The sequence below is a fragment of the Sipha flava genome, unplaced genomic scaffold, assembly GCF_003268045.1.
Source record: "Sipha flava isolate LNK unplaced genomic scaffold, YSA_version1 3_pilon_pilon, whole genome shotgun sequence".
Taxonomy (NCBI): Eukaryota; Metazoa; Arthropoda; class Insecta; order Hemiptera; family Aphididae; genus Sipha; species Sipha flava.
In genome coordinates this window covers 1,974,549-2,000,903 of record NW_020273108.1, presented here as the reverse complement: position 1 = coordinate 2,000,903, position 26,355 = coordinate 1,974,549, and the positions used below count along the sequence as shown (strand labels likewise).

Genomic DNA, 26,355 nt, shown 5'->3' with positions numbered 1-26,355 from the left:
GTAGCCAAAGTATTTTTGGTTTTCAAGTGCATGAGTGTGCCGCGAAAACTTGTGATGTATAATGGTGTGCCGTGAACAAAAAAAGGTTGAGAACCACTTCCCTACATTATCGTAATTATATCAGATAACTTTACTGATTCGCACGAGACGTACAATAACACAACGGTGTGATTGACGTTTTACGGCATTATGAATGTGAAAGATGGACGTGTTTATTTTAATATATCGACTACTGTGACTGCCTTTTCAATTTATATATTTAATTTATTGTCTAAAAATGCAAAATGTCGGATAATACTCAATTGAATTAATTTGTATAATTTGTATATCATTTTGACAAAGAAGTTTTTTCAATCGATGGTATTGTATTATGTTGCAAAATTTTTCAGGTTAAAGTAGCGGCTAACAAAAAATCTACGTCGAGCAGTATATTTTGCGTAATAAACACGTTAATGGAGTTGAACTGAAAAATATACAATAAGAATAAAGTACAAACAAATTCCAACCTTTAAATACCAAACCATCTAAGACATCGGCTTTTCATCATGATCTGTGTCATGCATCATTATCCGCAAATATTTCAATGCAAAATTACAGAACGAGGCATTTAAATGTTTTCTAGAGAAATATAGGAATAAAATAATTCCTAATGAAATTCTTAACCTAACCTTTAAGAAAATGATGTTTTTCAGTGCTACTTAGACATTATTGAGAAAATTAGATCTTACTTAGAAAATAAGAAAATTTGGATAAATTTAGATCAAACTACGAACATTGCAAGGCACTATATATCGAATGTTGTTATGGAAACTTTAGAGTTGAATGGCTCCGGGAAACATTTCCTAACAAGTACATAAGTCCTAAAAAAGGTAAATCATAATGCAATATTAATACTGTTCGATAGATCCCTTCAAATTATTTGGCTCAATGGTATTAAACACGATCAAGTACTGCTTTTGTTGAGTGATGTTGCACCTTATATAGTCAAAGCAGGTAAAACCATTAAGGTATTTTATTCGAAGATGGAACACGTAACATGCTTGGCTCATGCCTTACATAGGGTGGTGGAAGAAATCAGAAAAATTTCCCAAAAGTCAATCAACTAATTTTAAACTGTAAAAAAATATTTTTGAATGTTCCTTTGAGAGTACACATTTTTAAAGAGCATACACCTAATATTCCCTTAACCCCACAACCTGTGTTAACTAGGTAGGGAACATGCTTAACGGTAGCTCTTTATTATTGTGAATATTTTGGTACAATTAAAAATATAATCATGAAACTGGACAAAAATGATGTGATTTCCATTGAAAAGGTAATTAATTCGACCGCTGATCAAGATTTAGAATTACATTTAGTTAATATCAAATCAAATTTTGGATCGCTGCTAAATTCAATCACACGATTAGAATAATATAATATAATAATAATATAATAATATAATAATAGCACGAAATATAGTTGGGCGCGAAATCCAACGTTAATTTAATATTATTTTAGAACAAAAGAGTGGTTATAAAATAATGTAGATTATTTCAAAAATATTAGGACAAGAAATGACAAAAGAAGGATTGCCAGATGATTTGAATGAATATGACATCATTTTTTCAAACATGTATCAATTACATTTGTGGAAGTCGATAGAGTTTTTCAACCTACAAAACTTTATTATCGGATCTTATTTATTAGAAAATATTAAACACACTTTAATTGTTCAGTGAAACATGTTCATGTAATACGTTTATCAATAATATTATATGTCAATTGTGCCAATCGATTCCTACATATATATTAACGTGTATGATATTATTACCATTTATTTTAGAACTTCAGATTAACAGTATTTTACATTTGATAGTAAATGGGTTTACGTTGTTTTGCTCCGTACGTTTAAAAAACATTATTTTTATCATTATTTGAAGATAGAACAAAATTTCGACAAATATTAATTGTTTGTAAAATAAATGCATAGTATTGTTCAGTACTACGCGTTGAACGTTTAATCATCGTGCATCGTGCTTAAATTTATTTATTTATTTAAATTTTTTCACCAGAATTATAAATTTTCTTGTAAAGAACTTACCTATATGTCTTTTCATTTAAGTAGTTAAAAATTCTCCAGCGCTATTGATGTATATCTTTTTAGTATACCTTATTTATATCAGCGCAATAGATGTACGTATATTATTACAGGAAGTGTTCCAAAATTGGCGCAATTGATGAACACCGATGAAAACAATAGAAATCATCCAATTTACTATTTATCGACTACCGATAAGAAACTGCTTTCAATCGAAATGTTTCATTACTATAATTTATTTTTTCTAATAAACAGCGGAATCTATATATTATACAATCAACATATAAAACTTACAAATTAAAGGAACTTTCACTTTTCATCATTATGTATGCAACTTTACACAACACGCATTTTTTGATAATAAAATATCGATAAAACGTTTTTAGTAAGTTGAATAACTTGTAATTCACACGATTTGTGTTATCATTTACCTACCTAAATTGCATTCAATGGAGATGAACGCTAAACAATATTTTAGTCGTTGAACAATATTAGTTTATTGTATTTTAAATCTCATGACTGAAAATGTACAAAATATACAATGTAGATATTTACAGTAAATATTTAATTTAAACCATGAAAGATGCGTAATATTTATCCTAAACGAACTGCTAGTTAAAACGTATGCATTGATCTATAAAATAATATTATTATCAATATTCATTTTAAATTTTTTTTTTATTTGTTCAATATACGAAAATAGGCAGTTCTGTAATTTCCTCTGCGTTTCCACAAACACATAGAGTAGGTCCCTAACCGGCTGTAATAGAACTAGCTGAAAAATATTTTATGAAGCTAAGTTAACACAGTAATATAAGAACAAATGTATTCTAATAAGTGTACTCTCAATGAATGTAGTAATTACGTTTTATATAGATACTGTTATATGTAGTGGGACACTCTCATGCATAATTTGCTTACTTTCATTTACCGGCCAACACTGATAATCGTATTCTGTACACGTGTTATTTGTTTGAATATAAACGTTGTTTCAAAAGGATATAGGTGATCAAGAGAGAGAGAAACAGTTTTAACACAACATACATAATTTAATTAAAAACTAATCATCAAAATATTATGTTTACCCTATTGATTTATGAGATTAGTGTACAATTACATAGTAAATAAAAAATTATGAAAATTAAAAAGTGATACTGTGATTCTTATTTGCTTAATAGTCAGAAACACAATATTTTTCAATCATCACATAAAATAAAACAAAATAGAATAATAAATTAAATTTTAAAAATTGTTAATTTATAAAATACTAAAAAATATTAACTCACCTAAAATCTTAAAATAATATTTTATGAATAATCTTAGTAATTTTAAGTAAATATGTTTGTAAACAATAACTGATGACTACAAGATTTTTTTTATCATTAATAACATTGAAAATATCAAAATTCTTATTTCTATGTAGTGTTTCTATTTCAAATCGACTTCATTTTCTTTGATGATATACGTATACACAAAGGGTGCGTTATTGTATTTATTAATACATAAAAAATAATTTTCTTATTTCATATTTTTTATCAAAGCATTCAAATATAAGCGTATTATGAAAATATAATTCTAATAGGTATTAATATTAAAAGTTATTAAAAATTGTAAAGAGACTTATTTCAAAATATTACTTATTATACGAGTAGTTTTTATTATAGGACTCAAGGTTAACAACAAAAGGTATATAGCAAACAATTTTATATTATCTACATTAACAGAGGCATATTTATACCTATATTTTTAGGGGGGAGGTAATTTTTAGACAGTTTGGTAGTCTTGAATCAAATAAGACGTAATATAGATTTCATATTCTGACTTCTTCCTCAAATTTGGTTAGATTGCCAATTACATTTAAATGATCCTGAATTTTTATCAAATCCGGAAAACCAATGGTCAGAATTTTTTATGTCCGTCATTTCACCAGAAGATTTAACGGAGTATAAATGTTCAACAAAATGTACGTTGTATATTCAATATAATTAGAACTTCGATGAATTGCAATATCGTTATCATCGTTTTCAAAAATAGAACGTGTAATTGCATATGGTTTCAGTTTTGCTGATTACTGTCAGAAAATGAGTCCATGCCAAAGAGTAATTACATACACAGAATTAAACTGTGGCTTAGAAGCTGCCATAAAAATGATTCAAAATACTCATTGAACGCAATTACACAAGCAATTGGCGAACCTAACATCATCAGTCGTGTCAATCAGTAATGTTCAACTTACACCCTTTTTAGACTCAAGCGGTATCATACGAGTAGGAGGTCGACTGCAATTTTCATTCCTATGTGAACGAACCAACCATCCTATACTTTTACCGAAGACTGCTAATTTGACTTTATTAGTCATTCGTCATTTTCACTTGAGCCTGATAATAGTTAAACCTAAGCTCTTGATAACTTTGATCTACAAAAGATTTTGGATTTTTTCTGGGTGTGGTAGCTATTCGGCACATAATTTATTCATGTATTCCCAGCATTCGACGTCAAGCAGCTTGTCTACATTCAATGATGGGAAACTTGCCAGCTGACCATTTACATCCAAATCGACCATTTTCGTTAGTAGGAATGGACTGCGGAGGACCATTTATTATTAAAAAAAAGTTGACGTCGAAATGCTAAAAATAGTAAGACATATCTATCATTGTTCATTTTATTTCTGCAAAGGCAGTTCATTTCGAAATGCTTTCAGATTTGTTACATTTCAAGAGAAACAATCTCTCTACTTCGCGAGAAGTTTCCGGACAGACTAATCTCGTTCCGTGGCCAAAGCTACCCACCTCGATCTTGCGATTTGACGACGTGTGATTTTTTTTATGGGGATACACTAAGTCACTAATTTAAAAGAATAAAGTTCGTAATATCTAGAAAATTTAGCAAGAAATTCGTCGTGTCCTCAACGAACTTGATAGGGCAATGTGTGATCGAGTGATGGTAAATTTTATGGAAAGAATAATCGCCTGTAGGGCTAGTAGGGTGGGTCATATGCCTGATATTGTTTTTCAATGTTAAACCTTAACTTCTCCTGAAGAGAATGATATATTTTTTGTGTTTTTTCAAAATAAATAAATTTAATTTATAGCAGATTTAAATCCTGTGTTCTTTTTGAGACACCATATAAAATCAATGGTGTTTGGGACATAAAATTGTACTATGTTCACCCTGATCACCGACTGCTGCGTGTTGCCCTTACCCAACGACCGATTAGCGGTGTTTAATGATAGGTAATAGCTCAATCAGAAGTGTTCGGGAACACCAAACAAAACTGTTGAACTAAGGTGTGTTTTTGTTTGTGTGTAGTTGTAAATAAAGAAGAAATAAAAAGGTAACTAAAAATAACGCAAAATAGTATAAAATGGTAACTATATGTTGCTGTATTAAAATAATCAAATATTAAATAAACAATTAATCACAGCAACATATATGAATTAAAAATTGAATAATAATATCAACTGGCCCTTCAGGCCCAATAATAAATAATAATTAATAAATGCGGCCCTTTTGACACGACAGTATAATATTAATAATTAATAATAAATAATGGCTTTTATGGCACACAATAGATAATTAGTAATTTTAATAATTAATAATAATAATAATATACTCGTATATATATATATATATATATATATATATATATATATATATATTTATAGATCCTTTTGGCACAACAATAAATAATTTGTGAGTAAATATATAAAACTCACAATTCGGTAGAGTGCAGACTGGCCAGCTGCAACTACCTAAAAACTGTAATTTAACACATAGTAATAATAAAAAAAATAATTAGCTCACATACAATAATAGTTAAAATACGAGTACAATTTACGGCAATTAGCGCACGTATAATAACAATAAATAATAGCGAATAATCGGCGATTTTTGCCTACAATAAAATAATAAATATATGAGACAATTCATGCACACATTTTAAATATAACTAAAAAATCACAATTTACGGCGATTCACGCATATAAACTATAAAATATAAAAATTATAAAAATTGAAATTTGCGACGATTCGTGCATACAGAAATTTCTCGGACGGTGGTTTAAACGAGAAGAAGAAAAAAATCACATACGAAAATTACAATAATACACACACGACACGGACCTTTCGGTTACATAACACATGGTTACGGACAACGATAAACAGATAGTAATAATTAAACAATGATTAACATGCAATGCTTGTGTGTGTACGCTTATCGGTCGTTGACAAAAAATTTATAATTGGTGTATGGTCGCGAACAAATGGTACAAAGTAAAAATCATAATACTTTTGGACTGGTTTAGTATCCACCTCCCCATGTTAATTGGCACTTTGGTAAAATTAGTCGTCGAGTCGGCAATTTAATAATATATAGACTTGCAATTTTTTTTTATTTTGCACAAACCTCTTCTACCCACTACTCGTCTACTCGTAGTTGACGTAAAACTAACTTTGAGTCGACAAAATAATAAGAGTATGCCGACCGCTCTGCTCCGGAAAAAACTGAAATAATGAACGTCCGGGAGTACATAATTGCATTTGTGCGTAGATAATTCCATTCGAAATTCCCGGATCCAAATTAATATATGAAGTTCTTTTATAGGTAATATTATTATCGTCATTTTTATAACCCACAGTCAATAATAATAATTGTATTATATTCTGTAATGACAATAAAGAATATAATAACATTTATGCCTGGCGCTAATGCATTTGGGACGCATGAGCTGTACTTCCTAGTTGCAAGGACTCCACAAAAAAAACGCGTGTGTTAAAAAAAAAAAAAAATGCTTGTGCTACCGTGATATATTTTTGGACTGATATCAAAAACCATTTATTCCTGAAATTAGTAGGCACATTTTAAATGAAAATTTACCTACAAAAGCCTTATTATTGTTGGATAATTACCCTGGACATCCATCATCAGAAGAATTACGTTAAATGATGGCAACATATTCGCTATGTTCTTACTTCTTAACACTATGGCGTTTATTCAATCAATGGATCAAAATGTAATTCAGAATATTAAGTTTAACTATCTCTCGTAGTCAATGTTCTAGCTGGTCCGATGCATGGTGACAGTGGCGGATCCACGGGAGGGGTTTTGGGGGTTAAACCCCCCCCCCAACATCACGAAAAATATATATTAAAAATCAATAATTTTATGAATGAAGAAAAAGATTTTTTTTTTTTAAAGTATAAGGCAAAGTATATAAATTTTTTTTTTATTCATACAAGAAGTAAGTTGTCTTAGATTTAAATAAATGTATTATACTGCTGACTATTATCTTAATTAAATTATTTCATACACTTAAATAAAATTTTACAATAAAATTAAAAGTTTTGAATTAAATTTTTCTTGTTTTTTTGAAAAATTCTTCAAAAACCTCATCAACTGATACATTGATATCTTTATGAATATTCATAGAAGCTAGACCATTGAGCCTTTCTTGACCTGTTGTATTTCGCAGATAGGTTTTGATTCTTTTTAAATATGAGAAACTTCGTTCAGGCGTAGCTATTGAAACGGACAAGATTGCCATTATACGTAAAATTTTGAAAACATTGCCAAAAAACGAATGTGCACTACTGCATTAAAAAGTAAAAACCCTTGATCAGTCACTGACAGCAATATTATAAATAATATCCCAAGTGCCAAAGAAAACAATTTTCAAACCCCCCCCCCCCCCCCATAAAAAAATCCTGGATCCGCCTCTGCATGGTGATAACTTCTTTGATGCCTTAAAGTTAATTTAAGAAACACAATTTTTAGTCCTGTAAACGTCTCGTCAATGCTCGTAAAGAAATTGTGTAAGGCTTTACTTCTTTTTCTAGCGGATTATGAAATCGACCAACTAATTTCTACACTCATAAACCGTGTATAAGAAACATTTACGAAGGTCTGTGGCGCAGACGAAGATTTGGTGTACAATGAAATATTAACTGATGATAAAATTATACAAATTGCAACACAAAAAAAAAAGATGACATCAATAACGAGGACGAAAGTGTCTCTATCAGCACAAGTAAAGTTTTTTCAAAAGTTGTGAATGCACCGAATACATTATTGCAATGGGCAGTAGATCATAATATTGATAGTGAAGACATTTTTTTGATACACCGATTAAGAGATCGCGCTTTTAAAATAAAAATTAAAAGTGTTTTTCAGAAAAAAATTACCGACTACTATACTTATATTCATAATATAAAGTTTTTTTTTTTTTTTTTTGAAATTTTAAGTATAAATAATAATAAATAACTGTAAATGTGGAGGGAATAAATATAAAAATTTTAGTCATTTGAGTAGGTAATCTTAAAAAGCCTTAGTAACCAGTAATCCAGACGACGCTCGGTATGAATTCGTCTGGACCATCAAAGTTCTACTGTACATGACACTATAAGATTCCTTTGGATAAAATTCCAAATTTGTTTAAATTATAATAATTGAAATAATTACGGCTGTCAACTATTAAATTAAATTTTAGAATTATCAATAAAAATTTCAATATCTTATACCTGCACGTGTATAAACAATGCTGAGGAGTGAAAATATTAAATACTCTGAACTACTACATTGCTCTGATGGTAAATGGTCGATGTTATATACAAAAAACTTTTACAGCGCAATTTTACAAATAACTTTAAAATAATTTTAAAAATAACTTTTAAAAAAATAATAATAAGCACGTTAAATCATAAAACATTCTTATTCCATTCAGAAATAATAATAATAATTTTTTAAATAATTGATCTTAAATAATTAAAATATTATTATTGTTTTTTATTTTTAAAACTACCTGAAATGACAGACGCTGTCCTGTCTTAATTATGAATATTGAATTCAAACTGGTATAATTAATAAAAAAAATATTTCAAAAAGTGTTTATTATTCTAATGCTTTATGATATATAACATTATTAATTTTTTTTTTCTTGTGTGTATATAAATAGTTTTGTTGATATTTCGACACGGGAACAGGTGACATATAACTAGTCATTTGAAAAACGTATATTTTCAAGATTGATGCCATTATGCGATCGAATCGTTGCCAAAATCAATAATAACCTAACGTTTTCCCAGTCCCACTTTGAGCATCTAAGAAAAAAATATCCACCAGTTCCATCGTTCACTACATTCATTAGCGTATCGTAGGCATAATTTTGTTGTTAATTTAAAAGGGGAACGTTTCTTAGAACAGTTTTTTTAATGTCTCGGAATCATATTGAGTTTCGCGTGTCAGCTCTTGATTAAATGCGTCGCGGATCGAGCGAATGGACGTTGTCATTCCTCATTGTATTAACCATTCGTAGGTAAACATCAAGCACATGTCTTAAATTATAATGAATGCTTCATTGTACATTTCTTCGTTAATTTGCAAATTTGCATTTGATGTTCTAAGACTCTTCTGATGTAAAATATCTTCGGACATGTGATATTTATATCTGTTCCATAAATCAATGGGTGTTAATAGAAAGCATGTAGAAAAAATTATGGGAAACAATGTTCATATTTGTTTAGCATTTGATGACATGACAGCATCTTCGAGAGTGTGGTACCAATGCATGTCATTCTCTAGCAATCCCAAACGTTGACAGGATTCTCCGTATGTGCCGCACAATACACTGTCGCAGATGTTCGCCGATGTTGGAATGATATTGGGTCACGAACAATGACTAACAGTAAACGCAAGTAAAAACACTCGTCTTGGCTGGGATGGACTGTGTTAAGATATCCTAGTGCATCGACGGAAAATACTTGATGGTAACTTGGAACCGACTATTATTTTTTCGAATTTGTTTTAACGATTAATTCCAGGTATAATATCGTAGCATTTAGGAATAAAGCAGTGCTCTAGCAGTCATCATTCTGGCATATTTCAAATAAGCTGGCCAATGTCATGGATGGCGGCCTCTCAATTCGTTGTAATACGTTTTCCGTTGAAAAGTACACCCTTTGACCATTTTCCAGATGTACGGTGTAACGAGATAGTCTCATGCATATGTCGCGTATGTGTGTCTCGCCCTTACGGAATACTAACGATTTACGAAAATGATATTATCGATTAATCTGTTGATAATTAATAGAGCACGCACACAGTAAACAATCCGTCAGTGCGGTCAGATTGTTTATTATACTTATAAGATTGTCAAGATAGCGTAGCGGTCGTCGCCGTTTGCGACCTGCACTTTATTCCTATTGTACTGTATGGTATTCACGGACAACGCTGGTAACTGGACATAGAACATTCTTGTATATAAGATCAACGAAATGAACCAAATTCAATTTCTCCCCGGTATCTGATTGTACTGTACACCGGATATAAGAATACCGTTGTTATACGTATAGTCTAGTGCACAGACAATCAGACCCTTTTCCCCTACTGCTCAACAGTCGCCGTACGGATCGTAGCCATCAAGTGCAGCGGAGATCGACGTCCACTTCAGAAACCACCAGGAGGAGTGTCCGCTCGACATCTGTATCCGGAGTTTCCTGACGTCATTTCCTTGTTGGCATTACATGGAACATTTCCGTGGTCCGCAGCACTATTGTTTCTCTACCTACTGTGTGTCAGTGCGTACTAGAGAATCGTTCGACGCTACCATAGGTTACGCTATATTTTAGCGTAGCATACTGTCAGTAGCACGTTGGTAATTGTGTAAATCTCCTAGTACATCCACTGACATAGCAATATTGTGAGTAGCCAAAAATATTACCTGAATGTTGTGCATCTTTGTGAATTCGGTAAAGAGCAATGTTTATTGTAAATGTATACTTATGCAAATCTGTTTGATTCTTATATCTCTCTTTCTTATTATGTTGTGAGATGAATATTAGTTATTATACCTTATTAAAATTGTATACATTTTTATTATATAAATAAAGTTAACAAAATTAAGAATGCGTATATCGACATCACGTTTTTTTATAACGGCCAAATGAACTACAGTAGGGTATCCTTTCATGTATTGGAAACGAAAAAATACGCCACATCGCCTCATTACTACTGACATTAAAAAAGTTTATATTGTCCAAAGCGCTAAGGTTAGATTAGAAATAATTTTATATAGTGGTTAAGTATTCTTAAATTTTCTAATTATTCACTCAATTTTCTTAATTTTTTCTTTCATAAGAACCTTCTCCTAACAATAACAAACAAAACTAAAAGAGAATTAGCGAAATCGGTCCAGCCGTTCATGCGTGATGGCGTAATCAAGGGAAATAAGGATTCATTTTTATATATCTAAGATAGATAGAGATAGATAATTGTTATAATTGATTCCCGAATTACCATGGTAATTAAACTAATTTCGATCAATTTTCCGAATAATCGTATACATAGCTGATTTAAACTTGACGTGTTTTCGTTTTTAGAAATTATACTATTGTTAAAATCCTGCATAATTTGCATAATCTATACTAATTTTGCACATTTGAATGTTGGATTTACTGTAGTAAAACACAACACTTACTCAAATTAGTTGTTATTCTTTTAATATCTAAGTTTTAACCGTATTCACAAACGAACTCAGTGTTCACAATTTCACGCTGGATTATTCAAAAACAATTCCACTCGAAATGTTAGTAAAATTTTACTGGGACGAATTGATCATTTTAAAATTCGTTCTTTATGATAAAAAAAGCAATTGTTAAGTCATACTTTTTAAATAAATAATATACATTTAATGTTTTAATATATTTAAATCCGTACGTTTCGCAATAAATATTAAACATTTGTAATTAACAATTATGATATTACTCTAAAATATCATATTTGTTAAGACTTCTTAGATATTTTAATTTATTATAAAATGTACTCTAAGGTATAAAACAAACAAAATCATTGGTATTCAACTGATATGTAGACCTTTTTTTTAATGTAAATAAATATTCTATCGAACTCAATCCCTGGAAGTTTCAATATCATTTTAGTTGTTAAAAGATATGAAATATTATTCGGCAAATGTAGAACTCCAGAATTTTTATTTGTGTTTCGCTCTCTGACATTATAACAATTTTTTTCTTTTTTTCTCTCATATAGTAATTCTTCAAAAGATAGTATAATATGGTATTGAAAAAATAATAAATTTTAACGGAGGAAATATTTTTTCTTGATTACGAAACCAAAAGCTAATAATAATTTTATTATTACCACAATTTTGTATAAATATAAAATTATTTATTACAATAAATTATCTAATTTAAAAAAAAAAAAAAACACTTAATTTGAACTAAAAATTTTAGTTACTTCTTCTTTCTTTTATAAACCATTAGTTTATATGATGCTCAATACTTATTATTTTAGTCTGAAAATGTAAAAAAAAAAAAAAAAAAACCAAAAATATAACAAAATTAAAAATAATAATTTTTAAAAACCAATTTTATTTTTATTTTATTGAATAACGCCCAAGTACAGATAAGTGTACATAAAATTTCTTAAGTTATAATAAAGGTAACTTAATTAATATTGCTAATATTAAACTTAAATAGACATTTTTTTTTTCAATATATTTATACTAAAAATAGTATAATTTCAAGGATAACTTTTAATGATGTGGTGACGTAAACAACGCACCGCGTATCGTCCAAGTTGTTTACAATATTGTCAGTGGATAAGGGAAATCCCATGTTCTAGAATATGCGATGATTATCTCGTGAAGGTAATTTTGAGAATGTTCTGGAAAATCGACGCCGATATATATATACCAGCTGGTCAGACGCTCATTCAGTCAGTCCGTGAGTACAATCCACGACATATTCGGCAATTCCTCCGCAATTGTAACGCGTATCGATATGTGTACATACATATTTATATAATATAGTATCTATTTTAATTAAATTAAACTGTGAGTGATTTTTATTACTTAAATCCTACAATAATATAAATTATACAGAAGGAAGTAAAATGCATAAATATTAGTACACATTTCTAATCAAAATTTGAAATTAAATGGCAAAGTTCAGATCAGGGGCGATCGCCTCCCCTGAATTTCTATTTAAAGAATTGATTATATGTGAGATACACATTTCACATTCTTTTAATATGGATCATTTTATAACGAAATCAAATTATGCCTGTCTGTAAATACTGAATTGGACTTTTTGTTGTGTTTAAACTTAGTTAAAAATCATATAAAACACAAGCGTAACTTTCAAAATACAGACAGATATTAAAAAAGAACTACACAAAAGTCGATTCAAAGTGGATACGGCATTAGATAAAAAAAAAAAAAAAACCACAAATATTAAGGATTCACCTAATTTAAATACTACCAACATTTTTACTTGAAAATTTTGAGCCTGAGTTAAAGAAAAAATTTGAATTTCCCCTCCCCCCCCTAGAAGTCAGTTTAAATATGCCTCTGGTTCAGACTCACTGTCGAAATTGAAGTCAAAATCTTTCAAAGTGTTACCAACCAAAAACATGCATATTTTGATACGTTAAAATTTAGACATTATTGAGATTTACATATACTATTTTCCAGTGAATATTTAATGTATCATTTTATTACAAAGTTTTAAATGGCATGATAGACTATACCAGAGGTCGGCAATAGGCGGCCCACGGCCCATGTCTGGAAGAGAAATAACTGGACTGCCAAAAATATTTTGCTAGTATTGGATTGTAAGAAAATATCTCATTGCAAATGAACAATAGTTTGTCTACTGAAGATTTTTGGACAAAGTATGTCTAAGATAAATACATGAACATTAAAACACTGGCCATACAATTAGCTATTATGTTTGGCTCCACATATATATGTGAAACTTCGTTCTCCAAAATGATGTTTTTTAAAAAATAAATACCGTTCAAGATTAATAACTGATGACCACTTTGAAAACACTATGCTCGTCATTTTTTCTCCAAGAGTATCAGATTTTAAAGATGCGAAAAAAAAGAAATATCATTTCTTTCATTAAATGTATGTATAGAATTTTGTTATTATTAGTATGAATTTATATTTACTTTATAAATAATTAATATTAAATATTTTGTTTTATAATGTGTTTTTATTATAAAAATAAATACATTATTAATATAATTACGTTTAAGTTTTTTCTGGCCCTCCAAATATTGTTTTTAAATTATCTGGACCACGATAGAAATAAATTGCCAACCCCTGGACTATACTGAAATTTCTGAAGATATTGGAAAGTTGGTAAGCTTACTTTTACAAAGTCAACTCACATTCAATCATATATCTTTAAGAAACTAATATATGTTTAAATATATTGACTTTTTATTTAATAATATATTTATTTATTTATTTATTTATTTATATCTAAAATTACGTCATCGTCAGAGTTTTCAAAAAAATGTGTAATTTAAATTGATTTTAAATAATTATTCTTGAACTTTACGAACTTTTAATTTGAATATAATGAAAACATACATGAATTGATTCAGTACCTAGTGAAAATTCACAGATAAATATAGCAAAAATTATAATAAGTTTGATAAAGTTTGGAGATATTTCGGTAGAATAAATTACAAAATTAAAAAACTCAAAACTCATTACATAAGTTTAAAAGTGCTATGCATTATTTTCTGTCATGTACATTTAATGCTTTTGTTGCAGGAATATAAAGTCAGGAACACTTCTAAGGTTAAATATTTATCTATCCCCTCACTCTAAATGCATACAGTTTGTACAAAAGTAACTAAAAAAAAATTCACATTTTATATTTATACATAAAATATTTATAACTAGATTTATATTCCACAAATATTCTACCTATAAATCTTCACTGTATTTCAATGAAAGTTTTATCAGTATACACAAAATAAAAAAAAATGTATAAATAATGGATTTAGTATAGTTGAATTTTCTTAAACATTTTGTAATATTTAAAAACGACAGGTAGTTGAAATTTAAAACTAATACCAATTTTTTTTTTTCAAAATTGTTTTTTAGTTATAATATTATTTTGTTTGATACGAAAAACACCATATCTAATTTTAATGTTCATTGTAAAACAAACAATAAGTTAAAATATCTCATGAACTTGGTTATACTTATATATATTTAAGCTCATTAATTATAAAATATCTATATAATAAGAATGATCAACTTGCATAACTAAGTTATAACAATCATATTTCTCATGTAAAATCAGTGGAATATAAATCATACCTGATGTAAACACACATATACTCTTATCCTACCATAGCATAACTCTGATGAACTCTCTATGATACATATGTAAGTTCGTATTAATTCATTGTCGGTAGAAAATGCTTAGTTTATAAAAAAAAATTAATTACTGTAGAAACTCAATTAACCGTCACTCTCTGTTATCCGTCATCGCTATCCTTATAAAGCAATCGCCAAAAAACTTGTTGCAGCCAAACGCAGATCTAGAAATGAAAAAAGTGGAGCTAGTAAAGTGAGTTACTGCTATAATTCGTTGCTTTTTGTCGATTTGTACGAAGTATTTTTTACGTATAATTTTTTAAACATTTTAAGTACCTACGTCCGATATGGTTCTACCTAATTTCTAAAGGGTTTTCATTTTAATGATATTTTTTTATAAACTCATCGTTAATTATTATAATGACACAGATTATTGATTAATTAGCTGTTGATTGATGTTCACATTTTTGGTTTATATACTTATAAAATTGTATCAAAGATATTGTGACCTATTGAAATTCAGTTAACTCTTCACAGTCAATGGAAAGTTCAAAACTTTTAAAAACTTTTTAGTTACCTCAAAAAGTATTTCAAATAAGAAACATATCTTTGTAAAATCAATAGCTTTTCGTTTTCACAATTTCAGTGAGAAACTACAATAATATTTTAAATTTAAACTAAGTATAACTTGATCGCAGCGTAAAGGTAAGGTGACTCAGGCGGTCACATAGGGCGCCATTTTCAGGGGGGCATCAAAATTGTTTTTTTTATAGTTTTGCGTATAATGTCAATAATATTTATAAATATAATTTTTTTTTTTTTTAATGTAAAAGACCTATAAATTTGTATTGAAAAATTGATAATAATTATGGTTATTTCGTTTAGCCGTATATTAAAATAATTTAAGTATATTTACTATGATTTAGCGTAGAACGTTTTATCATATATGTTGCTATTATTTGTTGGTAATTCCCAAATATTTTTTATCGTTAAATCGGGATCGCGTCAAGTCGTCGTGACTCGTGACTAAAAAATTAGACGATAATAAATGATATACAAGTTGAGCATAATATATAATTTTTCCGTATTTCTGTTCACGAACAATATTTTTTTTTTTAAGTATAATGGATATTACGGGTTGTTGTATGAAAAAGGCGTCAGTTGACAATTTGGCCTCAGGCGTCATTTGGTCTTACGCCGGGTCTGCTTAACCGTTCTCAATGATTTTAAATTCTTCATAATTTCAAATATATTAACTTGGTAATATAAAATCGAATTAAATAACAAGTATTTAAAAACTTAATGCAAACTATTTTAACATGAATACTTAATTCAATCATAAGATTAAAAATTGAATATTTTGTCTTGCAATTAGATTTTTTGTTTTTTCATTATTATTTAATATAATTTTGAAACACTATTAGTTAATGTTGTAGATAGAGGTTCATTATATACTAAAATGTTAACTAAATTTTATAGATATATGAATTTATTTGTCGATCAACGATCGTTCAACAAAAAAATTAACTATTACTGATATTTTCATTTATCTTTTAAAAAATAAATTATACAAGTGGATACGTGTATGATAATATATCTATAATTGTTACATTCAAATGAATGATGTTTAATTATATACAATAATTCAATGACGCAACGGTGGCAAATATTTATTGACAAATGTCACACCTACCTAAGAGCTAACGAATATTATCTAACAATAGACCATAATTTAATGTATTGATACAAATCAGTTCAATAAAAGATAGTGGGTAGACCATGGTTAACACAGCTATGACACATTGCACCTATATAAATTTAGATCATTATTAACGTTTCTTATTGATACAATAAATTAGTAACATTGTTTGTAATAAGGTATTTGAAGAAAATACCTATAGGTCAAATGGAAAGAAGTATTTTGTAATTTATGATTACATAGTCATAATTAAATCTGATACAGAGGCGTTAAATACCGATTATTTTGAAGAATTGCCCATAATGGTTTTTTTCCTTCAAATTAGTGATCTTATACGATAAACTACTACTTTTGACTAAATACCATGGTGTAATTGTATTCGATATTTCTAGTATGTGAAGTTAAAATTTTAATTCTCTGTTTTTTTATAAACATCCATAAAGAACAATTTTTAAACGTTTTCATAAATTTCACAAATAATGATGATTCAACTATTTTATAAATTTCAGTTACACAATCTGCTACTAATTTCTAATCATATTATATAATGATCAAATCTTTTTCCATATTCCGAATATTTTTTTTCTGAAAAAACTATTAAATCACCATAGAATCCAATAGTAAAAATTATAAATGTGATAAATTTTTTTATAAATATGATAAAATTGTAAATAGTATATAAGCTGCACACTTCTTCATTTGCCACATCAAAATATATAAACGATAATTTTTTTTTTTTTATAATGTAAATATACTATAGCAAATACATAAGGTTCCTTTTTCATTTTTCAGTACATTCAATTAGATATTTTTAAATTTAGCACTGTGAAAGAAAACTGAAAAAAGACTTCGAAATTCTATTCCAGCAAGCATCTATAATTTGTTGATAATTTGATATATTTAAATGGGTAAATTTGTGTTACATAAATTCAACATTTGAATACATAATTATATGTAAGCAATAAGATATTTACCAAAGAAGTTATTCTATAAATTAAGTTATATTAAATTAAGTTATATTTTTTAAATTATTCACTAAGTTGATTTTTTTTTATTGAACTTTAAAAATTAAAATGTGGCAAAAATTCAAATATTTTACTACATAATGATTTTTTTAAATATCATTATATTTATAATGGATAAACACATATTGATAAAATAGATAGATACGTATCAATTTACAAAATATCTAGATTAAAAGACTACATTAAAGATTTACATTTATATTTGCACAAGTTATTCGTAATATGGAATATAATAAAATCGAATTGAGAAAATAAGTGTAATTTTTAAGGACTATTTTCACTTTGTAAAATAAATCAATCCGATGGCAGTGGAACCGTTTTTTAATTATAATAGTCGTTTTGGATTTTAAATCTGTTAATAAAGCCAATTACATACACTATGTGTCTTCAATTTAAAGTATTTCAAAAATTAAATACAAACATTAAAACAACACGAATTACACAAACATCTATATTTTAAAATAAGTGAATACTCATTTAAATTAAATAATTTTAAAACTTTAACAAATGGTCGCAGTGGAATGTTTACAAAGGCATTGGAACTCAAACGAAATATTCTAATTTTAATTTAAAACATTTGACTATGCAATGTTAAGCATTTGATGAACGTTATGTTATTTATTATTTATCGTTCATTACAAAATGAATACACTGTTTGGTGAACCTAAAAAATGCTTCTGACTTACGACTGAAAATAACTAAGATTGTTTGGAATTTTAATTCCATAAAATTTCATTTCATTATTATAAAAATAAGTTTATAAATTCAATTATGTTAGTTTACAATAATATAAACACGACAACATTTGCAAAAATGTAATAATAAAATGCAATCGAATGATATACATTTATTTTTTGGTACACATTTTTCTACGATTATTTTTATATCATTGATTAGAATAGCTATTTACTTTATTTATTCGTTCAATGTGGAACACGTAACTATAAGAACTTGGAAAAAGTTCAGTCATAACACAGGATATGAACAACGTAAAATAATTTAAAAATTAAATGTAAAATAAAAATAAAAATAATAAGATGTATATAATACAGTTAGTATAAATTAATTTAATCTTTCCGGGGATCTTTATATGGCCTGAGCTATTTTCCACCAAAAATAAGATACCGTCTTTATCCACTGTCTATTTTGCTCCACTTCTATTTTTCTCCAAATAAAAGTCTATTCCATTTTTATTAAATTATTATAAATGCCCTTATTAATTATTCATTTTTCTCTACTTATCGGTCACCATAATATAAATAATTCTCTACTAACCATTTTCAAACAAAATACTTACTATTTTTGAATTGATAATTTATAAACACACATGAGTACCTACTTTTATTTAATTTTCCTTAAAAAAAAAAAAAAAAAAAAAAAAAAAAAAAAAACAATTATTACCTATATTATATTATATTATATTATTACCTAATATTTTTATAAATTAAATTAACATTTAATATATTATTGTTTTATAGTTAAAAAATTACAATAAATTATTTATAATTATATGCCATTTTTCGATAAATGCATACCTGTAAAAATAAAATATATTATCATTATTTTTCAGTAATATGGCTTAGATGTGAAATTTTAGTCCACTGATGCATGACTACCGAAAAATATATTTGAGAAAAATGGACAGTTGAGGAGAATGGTATCTCATTTTTGGAAAAAAATGGTCCCGCCCAATTATATACATTGTGAGAAAATTTATATTTTCTGAGTTGACTACAAAGAGAATATTGCAATATATGCAAATCAATAGAAAATACAGAGGCCTGTACTTAATTCCTATATTATTATTATTATTATATACATGTATAATATTTATGTATTTATATGCAGTGGCTACATTGGAACATATTTGAAAAGGGAAAAAGTAGTAGATATCTTATTAGTAGTAAATAGTACACATACAGAAGACATCAAATATGAAACGATTTTAAACAAGTTTTTCGAACAGAAGTCCTTGAGACTTTTCTAATATAATAAACCTCGAGGACTTCGAAATTAAAGTTGAAAATTATACAAAATACATACTGAGTTTTCATACACTTATTGAATTCTAAAAAAAAAATTTTTACACACACATATACATTTATATATATATATATATATACATAATACAGTGGATTTTTTGGGTGAAACACGACTGCGGACGCTTTACCTTTTGTGCAACCCGATTGCGGACGATCATAATATAAAAAAAGGTATTATTTTGCACCCAAAAAATGACACGACTGCGGTCGAAATTGAATGAAACGTTGCCAAGTGGTGCTACGCAGTTTATTAATATAATAATATATAATATAAACATTTAAAGTTAAAAATTTATTTTTTTTTTCCCTGTAATGACAACTAATTTTTTTAAAATATTGTATCGCGTTTTGATGATTTTTATAGTAATTATAGCTCTGAATAGTTAAGTTGAATCTATCTAAATCTTTTTTTGCTACCGATTTTTCTCGACCTTTGTTAATGGATGAAATAATTGTCTCAGTTTCACCTTGAGTTTATTTTAAACTTCTTTAATTAAATTTCTTCTAACTGCAGTATTTAACAAAAATGACTTGTAACTGCATACTAAACTTAATACGCTCAGAATTTCCACATTCCCACATTATCGAAGTTTTATTTATAAATTTGGCAACATGTGTCCGCAATAGTGTAATATTCGGGAGTCCACTGATAAACTATAATTTCGATTAAAAAGGTCGTCCCGATAAGAACCGTCCGCAGTCGTGTATCACCGTATTTTTTAAACTAGTTATTTAAGCGACAGAAATTTCACTAATTGAAAATATTTTATCACCTAGTTTAAGATAATGTTTAAAGACTAGGCGAAATACATAATTTATTATCAAAAGAAGATTTTTTCCTTTTTAAATTATGAAAAAAAAATAATTAGGTAATGTACGATAGAAAAATGTGTATATAGTACAATATATTATCATATTATCAATATTTACTTTTTCTACCAGCATTAAGATTTAATTGTGGACCAAATATAAAATACTATTAAATACCATAAAAAATACCATCATACTTATTATAAATTGATTGCTTGAAGAGAAAATGGTTTATAACACAATGAAAATCCTTAAAAAAGTGCACCGATGTATATACATCTAGAAGTTACTAATATGAATAAATCATTTAAAAGTTTCAAAGATTATCATTTTCTGAATGACAATAAATTAAACAAAAAATAAAATTATTTAAAAAAATATATTACATCATCATTTTATAATTGTTCGTTATTTATTGACAATTCGCAAAATCATAATAAAAAAAAAATGTAATAGTTGTTTTTATTTATATTACAAATAGATAATATTTAAGTTTACAGATAAACCCTTTTAAGTAACTTGTTGCAATCTGTCAATAAAAATATATCTTAGTGTTCGGCAAACAAAATGTATAAATACAAAACCAATACATTGAATACATTGTTTAAGATACAATAGTTGTACTTACTTATTTTATACCATATGCACCATATAATTTATGATAAATTCTGTGAAACTAGCACAAAATATTTTTTCGAATACCAGTTCTAAGCTACATGAGTTGCAATTGTATGTTTTAAAGTTACATTTATTTTTTAACCGTACCTGTCCAAAAGAATATTTTTACGAAATTAAGAGAATTTCTCGTTTTCAGTTTCAAAATGTTTTAAATAATAATTAATACACAAATTGACAAGTCACTTTACTCCATCAAATGGAAAGCGCCCATAGGTGTCATAGTTAATATTTCGTGGTTAATGTATGAATTAAACTTCATTTTCATCTGATTTTTACTATTTATTTAATGAATTATTGATGATCGATATCTGAAATAAAATTCTTATTTGATATTCGCCTATATGAGAAATACAAATAAATTCTGTTTGCTATCCATCTCGATGTCAACATCTTACGATATTTTTTATGATAACTTTTTATTATTTAACTCGTCATATTTATATATTACGATGATGTTACATGCCAGAATTTAATGTAGACATACTCCGCATCAGAACAAATCGAATTGCAAGTGGGAGTACTGAACTGAAAAAAATCGGTTATAAGTATACATTGTCATTGGCTGGGATTTCGTAAGAAATGTCTTACGTGGTTAAGCTTGAAACACGAAACTCTGCCACGACATACGATTAAGAGAAATAAGCGAAAATATCGCAGTATAATAGTAGTACAATTACTTCCACATGACATATGGTGGCAAAAGCAGTGGTCGGAATTCCTTAAAAGAGCATAACCTTATCGCTTGATTTACTTTTTTTTTTTGCTTCGACAATTGAAGTAAAATCATATATTCTGGTATTGATGTAAATAAAAGGGATATTTTGTGAAACTTAAATAAAAAAATAAATAAAATATTACCACTAGGTAAATATTCCGTCAAATCCCGAAATCAAGATTAATTTTTATAACATTTGTAGTTGTACGTAATATATGATATAGTAAATACAAAAGTTGAATATAGGTACGTATGTTGCACATTCTTTAAAAGTAGTAAATTTATTTTAAATATGTGTGGTGGTCAGTAATCATAATTTCATTTATAACTATAAAAATCGCATTCGCGAGGTAATGTATACTTAAGAAAATCTATAATTAATGAAAAATGCACGTCATACCTTGTTATTATATTTTTTTGAAAAATTATAATTGTTTATACATAATATATACATATATAGACATAAAAAATATCGTAAACTTATTCATATAGTGATACTTTATTAAATATATAAATATATAAATAAATAGTTTATATAGAGATGAAAAAATAAAAATTTAGCTTAGAATATTATTACATTTGTAAATTACGATTGGTTTTAAATTAAAAATTCGTCAGGTATATGCAAAGTCAATAAAATTTCCACTGAATATGAACAAAAATAGTTATTCAGGCATAATTTTTTTTTCACAAATTCAGTTGCGTTTTTTGGCTTTAATAACCCTGACGATGAATTTTGATTTCGAACCAGTCGTGCTTTAAAAATATAATAATACTTCAGGCTGGGCTTTTATTTGTTTATTTACCTATACATTACTTACGAGTATTAACCATTTAATAATTTTTAATTTCAATTTTAATTATTTTATGCTTTATTAAAACTAAAATATAAATATTATATAGAATATACTTTGATCAAATTTTGATGAACACCGGAGAAGTCTGTACCCATTAAGTTTTATATCTAGGATTACGACAGTTTATAAGGTCAACGGACAGCAGAACAAATAATGTATCGGATAAACTGCACGGCTAACAGATAATGGGTCGAATAATTTTTAGTTTATCAAAGCTTTATAGCATAACAAAAACTTTCTTAGGATTTCTAGATCTTCTTGTCACACCCATTTGACATTATAAATAAAAACGATTTTCATAATTACTTTTTTTTTTTTTATCATCACACAACCATTTAATTAGAGTGCGTTATGTTTGTTTATATGATTATCTAATACTACGTTTACATGCATCCATTAATTCGTATTAATTTGATTCGTATTGAATCAATTCGAATTAGGTCACAAGTATACATACTATAGTAATACCGTATTAGGATAATACACTTCCACCAAACCAGTTTACGTGGCAACGTTTACATGCACAGTTTAAACCGATTTACCTTAATATTCGAATTAATAATTTCATTTTTTCCCTCCAATTTATTCAGTGATATTCTATTGATAACAATTATGTGATAATATTATTATAATTTAATATTTATTATTAATAGTTATTAGTTAAAGACGTTAAAGTAAAAAATTTTTAGAACTTTGTTTTATTGATTAATGTGTAGAATTTTGTAAAATTCTATGAAGTATGTCTTCTTCTAACTATTTACAATTGTTACAAATGATGGAATTACTACGAATGAATTTAAAACAACAAAATAAAAGACGTAACAAACTGAGACGTGGATCTATATCGTAGATATATATAATCTATATATAGATCCACCTTGATTATAAATTTAATAATTGATAACGTGTATTATACCTTATCACAACAAATTACCGCAATCCTGATTCGGTTGTTGTAGTATCATCCGTTTATATGCATTTTGAACTCCCGTAGTTATTTCCAATGCGCATTTCAAATGTGAATTAACTAAACCGTTTTAGGTAAACCGAATTGGTATAAAACTGAATTAACAGTCGTTTACATGCATTTAACTCCAGGAGTTAACTAATTCGAATTGAGTTAAATCGGTTTTAACTGTGCATGTAACCGCGGTATAAAATGACAACTTTGATAAATATTTACTCGATTTGGAGATTCCCGAATAAATCAGTTTATTGGTATATAATATGTGCATTGAGTATATTTATGTTATTAATGTATGATAGTAATAATTATCGGTAATAATCTTGAATCTTAATTTTATGTTATCCGTCGGGTTATTATCGAATATAGTTTATTATGTAAACTCCGGTATTAGAAAACCTCGATTAATAATGTAAATATAACGAAACATATATATTCATATCGGGTTACCGGTTGTTGGCCCCATACGCTGACTCTCCACCCCCCTCCCCAACGGTGATCGGTTCATCGACATTTTTCCTTATACTTTGTTACCGAAAATAAGAGAAGGATTACTTTCATAAATGAGAAACAAAACTCGATGTTCAGTGATTCGTTAAAAGTTTCTGAATTCCCAGTCCGTTACCGAAGCGATTGACGGAACCGAAGCAAATAAGTTGACCAATGTCGAGAAGTGCGGACGGCATGTACCGTACAAGTCACGTGATTTGGGCACCGACGCCTCAGACGAGTGCACTACGTACATCGTCTAAACGGATGTAAGCTCTTTTTAATCAGAAAAACGTACGACATTGATTCGGTTTCGAAACTGGAGAAGCAACGATTCGTAAACCAAAAACGTATACTCATTTTCCAATTGTATTACACACGTACAAGACCAAAGTCTATTCCGGACCGAATCGATATCGTTCACGTACAGGTGTTGTCGATGAAATACGTATTCGTATTTACTCGAGCCTTTACCTGCGAGTACGTCGTTCAGAAGGGTCGGCGATGGGGATGGAGTTGGGGGTGGGGTAGGGGTTCTTTTCTATAGGCCGACGGACGGACATGGAAACCCGTCGGCAAACGATGGGCATACGCGGCGGCGCTCACTTACTTCGGTCCCGTTGCCGCACGAGTCCGTCGAAAAAATCGGCCGCGAATTGCCGCACGTTTTTCGGCTGCGCCCGGATGACGGCCCGCACCAGTCGTTCCGTCAAACAGTCCAGTCCTCGGGGTATTTCGATACGTTTCCGGTACGTCTCGTAGGCCATCCGCCGGTCCACCATTTTTTGTAAAAAAAAAAAAAAAAACGGTACGTTCGCGTTCTCTTGGCCACGGGTCGCAACCCGATTCACGCAAGGGCGCGGTGAAGGTTTTTCTTCCCGGCAACACGTACGTGTGCACTACGACAAGATCCGGTTGTCTATTGCCGTTTCGTTTTTTAACCGTTATTTTTTTTTTCTCTCTTCTTTTTCTCCCGCTAAAAAACACAATCCAAGTGAACACAATACGCGAAAACGGTGCCGACCGATTGCGCGCCGCCACCGCTGTTCGATCGTTGTTCGCCACCGCCGCTGCCGCACGTTAATCGTGTGTTGTCCGTTACCCGTTGCCATAACGACGGCGACTTTGCCGTGCACGAAAACACTGTCGTCACGACATATCGTTATTGTTATTGCGCGCCGTATACGCACGAGTGTTATGTAAATTTAATTTCGTAGATTATGCATACGCTCGTGTCGCGCTACGTAGGCGCTTAAGACCGTTGGCCTTTGGGTCACCCGAAAAACGGCCAAACCGCGACCCTGGACCGGGTCACAGAAATCCGGCTCGTCCGACGGCGCATGCACGGTTGCGTGGTCGAAAGCTATGTCCGTCGATGTCGGCACTTGAACTCCAGATCGTGCGATTATGTGCGTGCAAGCATTTTTAATGAAATAATAATCACACGGCGCATTCGTCCAGTGAAACATAACAGAAAGTTCGATTTACATCTTAAAAATCACTCATTTATTTATTTCATATTACATGTTGTCTCAACAACGGCAATCGTGTCACATAATTACTATAAATGTTCAAAAATCATTGACAATACAGATCAATTGATTGATAACGCACGGGATAGAGATTAATTTAAATCTATTTATTCGTTGATCGTATTGTAAAAATAAAAGAATCACTTCAGAGCAAAATGAACTTAACGTTTTCACATTTAAATTAATTTTTGAATTGCTTAAACGGTGCATCTCTATTATTGATTTTTTATAGAAAAAATAAATAATGATAAAAAATGATTTTTGATTAGAAGGAAAGAAATACTTCAATTATTGGAAAAACGTCGTAATACTTAACGTTTCAATTTTATCT

At 28.7% G+C, this 26,355-nt stretch overlaps 1 protein-coding gene across 2 annotated transcripts in view; it reads right to left on the bottom strand.

The window, feature by feature from the left end:
• The window catches only part of LOC112688627, a 144,372-nt gene extending 118,858 nt beyond the window's left edge, over positions 1-25,514 (bottom strand). For both annotated transcript variants that reach the window (XM_025561911.1, XM_025561912.1), the window contains exon 1: positions 25,103-25,514. In XM_025561911.1, coding sequence (XP_025417696.1) covers positions 25,103-25,274 — 172 coding nt within the window. In that variant the 5' untranslated portion in view covers positions 25,275-25,514. The remainder of the gene's footprint in view (positions 1-25,102) is intronic.
• Between the last annotated feature and the right edge of the window lie 841 nt (positions 25,515-26,355).